The sequence below is a fragment of the Odontomachus brunneus genome, unplaced genomic scaffold (genome assembly GCF_010583005.1).
Source record: "Odontomachus brunneus isolate Ranch 3 - 2012 unplaced genomic scaffold, Obru_v1 Obru_scaffold_009, whole genome shotgun sequence".
In the NCBI taxonomy this organism is placed as follows: Eukaryota; Metazoa; Arthropoda; class Insecta; order Hymenoptera; family Formicidae; genus Odontomachus; species Odontomachus brunneus.
In genome coordinates this window covers 2,177,427-2,184,013 of record NW_022639459.1, presented here as the reverse complement: position 1 = coordinate 2,184,013, position 6,587 = coordinate 2,177,427, and the positions used below count along the sequence as shown (strand labels likewise).

General features: G+C 39.3%; 1 protein-coding gene across 1 annotated transcript in view; it reads right to left on the bottom strand.

Moving 5' to 3' along the window:
• Positions 1–6,587, bottom strand: part of LOC116854165 (GTP-binding protein Di-Ras2) — a 181,011-nt gene that overhangs the window by 4,707 nt on the left and 169,717 nt on the right. Inside the window, exons 6-7 of the mRNA XM_032835817.1 lie at positions 3,266–3,411; positions 2,334–2,599 (exon numbers count right to left, since the gene is read on the bottom strand). Of these exons, the coding sequence (XP_032691708.1) occupies positions 2,334–2,599; positions 3,266–3,411 (412 nt within the window). The remainder of the gene's footprint in view (positions 1–2,333; positions 2,600–3,265; positions 3,412–6,587) is intronic.

Sequence of the window (6,587 nt, the reverse complement as noted above, 5' to 3'; positions counted from 1 at the left end):
GGGGGGGGGGGGGGGGTACTGTGCAGCCGACGGTGTTCGCTGGATGGAAATCCCGAGCGAGCGCGCGCGATCGTTTGAAAAAAATCACATTGCCGATCTTGTTTAGCACGTGTTATCGGCACACGCCAAGTCCGAGTTTCTTTTGGGGTCTTTATCGACATGTCGACGCGTTTAATGAATATCTCCGCGGACATTCGACAGCGTTTCGCGGCTCGACATTAAGCGACATGTCAACCGCCGCGCGCGCGGGATATGAACGTGACGCTCGCTTTGTTTTTAGCAGTTTAATCGATCGAGCGTGATTCACCCGTGGGCGCGAAATATTTGTTAAGATAAACTCGCCCCAATTTGTCGATGAGTTTATTCCCAGCGCGAATTCGCGCATGGAAAGGGGCGTGTTTGAATGGGCTCGTTGGTGAGAAAGTTATGCTTTTGAAGGTACAATCAGTGTGTTTTTCAGAAAAAGTTGAACTTATAGTTATTGGTGGTTCTTCAGAGAAATGCTGTACTTATAAGTATTAGAAGCAATTATAAGCATTGATGTGGGTTGATTATAAGTACAACATTGCAATTGGTAAAGAAGAAAAATAAGGTAAACTGCCTAACATAACATTTTTTTTTTATTGTTTATCCTTCTGCGGTTGTATAGTTAGTTATCTATTTGATTTATCTTTTTCGCGCCAAGTTCCAATGTCGTTAGAACATTAAGATAGGATTGCGGATACACGGGAATATCGATTCAAAATTATTTCACACTTTCTAGAGTTTTTGAGACTTTCAAAGGTGGTTTATGTTTGTTAAAAAAAAGATCTTATTTCAAATTTAATTTCTTATTTCATTTTTAATTATTTACTGAAAGTTTGTTTTTGAAGCCGATTACAAAGAAGCCTTTCTGAAATCAGTTGAAAGTAAAAGTCTTATCTCATATATCTCTAGATATTCTTGGATTTTCAAGAAAGTAATAGAACTTGCCAATTCATAATACTGATTTAATCAGAGACTACAAGTAAGTAAAGCCTATGAGAGCCAATAGCTAGTTGGAGTTGCTTCCAAATAGGAAATCTTATGTCAACAAAAAAAAGACAACCGTTAATTTTGACGAAAGTTTCAAACACATATTTACTCAACGCAACTTTCTGTTTATGTTTTAAGGTCCTAGAAACATAGTGGCGAAGGAATTTTTATTGGCAATCTCAAGAAAATGCACACAAAATGGTGGAAAACCAATTTCGGCAGTGACAGTCCTTAGCAAATATCGAAAAATACGCATTTTCGAAAAAAATATTTCATACAAAAATTATAAGGTTTTACGTGACGCATTACATAGTAGTACTAGTGTGACCTTGAATAGCGTTATCAAGGTCACGTAGAGGTTACCTTCAATTTCTTAAACTTAAACTCCTATTTTTTAATACATATTCTTGTAGTTTACCTCAAGAGCTTTACAAAATACTATAATAAAATATTTTTTCATTAAGTACTATTCGAGTTATGAGGCTTAAAATGAAAATTACAGTACCGCTGGCATTAGCATTATCCAAGTGCATCGCGTGGAAGTTGCACGGTCGGATTTACACCTTTCGTGTATGTGTTTACATATTTTTATTTATTTTTTATTTTTTTGTTTATTCTTTGGTTTATTTAGTTTTTAACAAAACCTCAATCTTTATTATCATTTTCACCTTTTATTTCAGTTTCCTCATTATTTTCTATTTCAATGTCATGATATTCCTTAAACTGATCTATGTGCGTGCTTTCATATTCATCATCCATCGTTTCAGCGGCCATCTGAAAATATATTCAGATGACCAGATGGACGATTAATTTTTCGATATTTGCTAAGATCTGTCACTGCCGAAATTGGTTTTCCACCATTTTGTATACTTTCTCAGAGATTGCCAATAAAAATTACTTCGCCATTATGTTTCTAGGACCATAAAACATAAACCCTGAAAGTTGCGTTGAGTAAATCTGTGTTTGAAATTTTCGTCAAAATTAACGGTTGTCCTTTTCATACAGGAAAGTTTTGACTGAAAGAATCTTTTTTGTTAAAATAAAACTTTCTATTTGACAGCAGCTTCACACACACACACACACACACACACACACACACACACACACACACACACACACACACACACACATATATCTTACTTGCTTGATTAAATATCTAGAAGGTCTTTGTGATATAAATTGATCATTAAAAAATATTACTGATTCACTTCAAGAAGCAGCTTCTGGGTGAAAGCTGCAAAGTCTTTATGACTTTATGATCGACATAATCGAAGTCATCAGCGTTGTTAAACGGACGAATAACGTTAGTATTACGGTACCTGCGCGATCCATACGCCGAACATCTTCTTCTAAGGCCCGACTCGTCGGACTCGCCAGGGGGATTCTTCGGCACGATCCTGGATAACGTGACGAAACACCTGAAGATATCCTTGATATTGTAGTCGTCCTTCGCCGAGCACTCCATCACTTTGGCGCGCAGCTTTGGCAATTCGCAAAACAGCCACTCGCTGACGTCCTCGATGGGCACTTCCCTTCGTGCCGGCGCCAGGTCGAGTTTGTTACCAGCGACGACTATCGGCACCTCCTGTCGCAACGAAATTGCGTCCTGTACGAAATCTCTCACGTGCTTAAAGGATCTATCACCTCGTAAAATCTCTAATCTGAACACTGAGAAAGGAACGGTTAAGTTAACGGCTGACAAAGTCGAGAAAAGACAGATAAGAAAGAAAGCTCGCGGGTCGTTAACTTTACGGTTATTTATTAATTGTTGGAGCAAAAGGGAAGTGTTCGGGAAGTGCTTCATATATTTGCTCGATCGACTGCAAGTGTCATTTTATAGACATATCTTTTTATATCTATGTATTTCGCAGAAACTTTCAGCGTGTGCGTTTTCTTACTTTCGTCGTTCTGCCAGAAGCGTCAATCTCGCTAAAGTTCGTCATTTATAGTGTTAATTATATCTTTTTGTTGTTCCAACCAAAAAGTATACATAATAGTAATATAAGATTACTTAAGTATTACTTAAGTAAATAATTAAGTATACATAATAGCATATAAGATTATTATCGCTAACACTACAGTAACACTTACTACAAAAATTGAAATGTTTCCCTTGATAATAATTCTTTCGCTGTATATAACTATAATTACTAATAGTTTTTAGCCAAGCGCTTTTTCTCAATGAAGAATTCAGAGATCTCGCGAGAGGAGACTTGTCCATCGGCTTTATTCTATCGGTTTCGCGACGCACCTGGAAGTCGGGTCGTTGCTCTCTCACTTCCTCGAAGCAACGTTTCACGCACTCGAAGCTCGGCAACGACGTCGTCGCATACACGAGGAGGAATGCGTGGGCGGTGGCTATGCTCAAACGTCTCATCGCGGGGAACTGCAGGTCACCTGGGCGAATAAAAGCAAAACATTCCCGATCGAGCGGGTTTCGATTCAAGACCGATAGCTTTTCTCGCTCATTGGCTATAGAGTCACTTGCTTTCAACTCGTATTTATGCGCTGGAAATTACTACTGGCGGAGGGTTTACACAAGGGGTTATACAAGGGTTTAAAAATACGCGGTTTGTCGGACTGAAGACGAGATATTTGTCCACTTGTCTCGACGTTTCTGATTCTTTTGTTTCTTCGAATGTTTTCACTGAGAGAAAAAAAATAGTTGGAATAATTATAATCTCACTATATTTTATAGTTCGTTTTGACCTCAAACATATATTTATAGTTCATCTAAACATGAAGACATAGTAGAATGAACACAGATTTATAGTCACCATTTTATTACTCTATATATATATGATAAAGCATCTTTTGGAAATATAGTTACATGTACCTATATTTGCCAAATTTTCCAATTGTATTGACTATATAAAATAGTAGACCATATAAAATTTCTCTTATCATTCGATATTTGCTACCTTATTATATTTTTTATTTCAAATAATTATAATTCTTGGTAAAAATTTTACACGGGTCAGTCATACTATGCTTTTATTGTAAATATTACAAATATTATGGTGACATTTACTATAAAAAATTATAAAAAAACATTTACTATAAAAAATTATATTCCTAACTATAATATAATCTTTTTACTATGCCATTATAGTTCCAAATATCATACATTTTTCTCTCAGTGTTGAAAGAATTGTGACTTTTTAACTTCTACAAATTTCAGTTATCCACATGGGGCTAGATTCTCGAAAATATCTCGCATACGACATTTAGTGAAAAGCTATAGTATACGTAACATGAACTATAAATGTGCGAGATATTTTGGAGAATCTGGGGCCTGAGTGGATTCACAGGTCTGGTGAACTTAACTTTACGTAGCAGTCACTCTGAGCAACTTGTTTACTCGGAGTAATTTGGAGAAAATGTTCGCTCATCGAAAATGTCGAGGGAGGTCATTATTCGTGGCGAGTTTCCAATTATCGGCATAACATATCTGCGCAACTAAGGCCTGAAACAAACTTCCGAAGCGTTCCGTGCTCAAAGGTCAATTAAGCCAACCTGTATCATTTAAGGGGTATACTTTGCACGCCAAATAATGCCGCAATTAAGCGGAACATTCCAATTCCCTCGAGCAATTCTCCCGGACGAATCACCCCGCGCTGTCGTATCGAATCGAATGTAACGTGAGATTCATAATCATGACACAGAATGCAAGAGAGATTGCATAATTACGCGCGTTACACGTTGCCGACACGTCATTGTTCTTAGGCTTGTAGAGCGGAATTAATTCCTCCTCGGAGGCATAAACGCATATAATTCCTTTGAGTCGGGAATCTCCGAGTTGTATCAAGTGCAAATGGCTTCTCGCCGGCGTGCGTATCGATCAGGCGGAAAATAAAGGGGCGCGTGGAACAGCGGGATCTGCGTATTACGAGTGTACCGTAATACCAGCCGCTCGTTCTCGGAAACGTCGCGAAATAATCCGGGAGCGCTTCCTCTGTCGCGTAATATATACGTTATAGTATACGTATATGCGATATGTATACGGCGCGCTTACCCCCACAGCTTTTTCCGATACCGGGCGGCTCTCTCGCTAAAAAGTCGCCGTGGAGACACGTCTTCGCGGCGCAATCTCGTGCCGTGTCGTGTGTGCACGCGCATCTCGTATGTACCGCCACGTTTGTGTACGTACAACTCCCGCGTTTTGAGCAGTTATTCCACGCGCGGTTATTCCGACAAAATCGAAGCTCCCTTCGTTTCCAATCAAAACACCGACCGTCTCGCTTCACGTTCGAGGGGCTGCTGTGCGAGCCGGCACGGCAAATTGCGCAGCTCGTTCCTCGCGTGTCCTCGCGTCGCGATAATAGCGCGTGCTGGTGGATTCGATGACAAGAGAAACACCCGGGGAGCTGATGGCCGTTTAAGAAGCGCGGAGATATCTCATCCCGTGAAGCAGTTATCCGTCGTTTTCATTACGCCGTCCAATCTTTTTCTTTCTCTTCCCTCATCGCCCCCGTTAAAACTCTTTAAGCTAGAACTGGGTGTAGTCGAAGTTTTACCGCAGAGAAACACCAGCGAGTCGCGTTACGGCGTAACGCGATTGTACCACGCTTTGTTACTCTGTTAATATCTTGGAGTGGAATTTCACTCAAGACAAGAGGAAAACGACGGTATTTCCGCACCGAAGCGGAGGTGGTGAAAATACTGCCACTCGAAATTACGGGAGTGAATGTTTCACTCAGGCTTAGAGTGGATTCTGACTCCGTTCTAAGGGGTGGAGAAAATGTCTCAGTCGGTTAGAGTGAATATGTTCTTGTCAACGATGGAATATATCAGATTCACTCTCTTTACTTGCGGATGAAAGTATTCACTTGGTGATTCAGAGCGAAACATTCATTCCGCATTCGAACAATCCCTCGAATTCGTGCGACTAGGTGATCACTCCGCTTTTCAAATAAAATTTTACTTTTTAGAGAGTAGTTTTTAAATATTTTTAAGTGAAATCTTGTCACTTAAAACAAGTAAAAAGTAAATATGTTCTTGTGATATTCTTTGATGAAGTACGTCAGATTCACTCTTCAATTTCAGATGAAAATGTTCACTCTATGATTTAGAGAGTAGAATGCGCTGTGTGAAAAATCGCTCGAGTGACTTGGTGATCACTCTGTTTTTCGAATGGGAGGAATTTTATTCTAATGAATTTAGAAAGTCATCTCTAAATCTCCTAGAATGGAATCTCACTGAAAACGAATGGAAAGCAATAATATCTTCACGAAATTCAAAGAATAGTCTTTAAATTTCTTAGAATGCGTGTGGAATTTCACGAGTGGTAATATTTTCAGTCGAGGCAATAATGAAAATAACGAAAATACGAAATTCCAAGAGTATTCTATTCGAGCTCAGAAATAATTTTGACTGAGCCAATCGATCAGTACGAATACTGTGAATATCAATCCTGTGAACGGCAGTGTACATCAGATTCATTCATCAATTTCGAACGAAGTAGCTCAAAGTGGAGGACCATTCGTTCTACACATGTGAACCATCGCTCAGATCCGAGTGACTCGGCGGTCACTCTCTCTCTCTCTCTCTCTCTCTCTCTCTCTCTCTCTCTC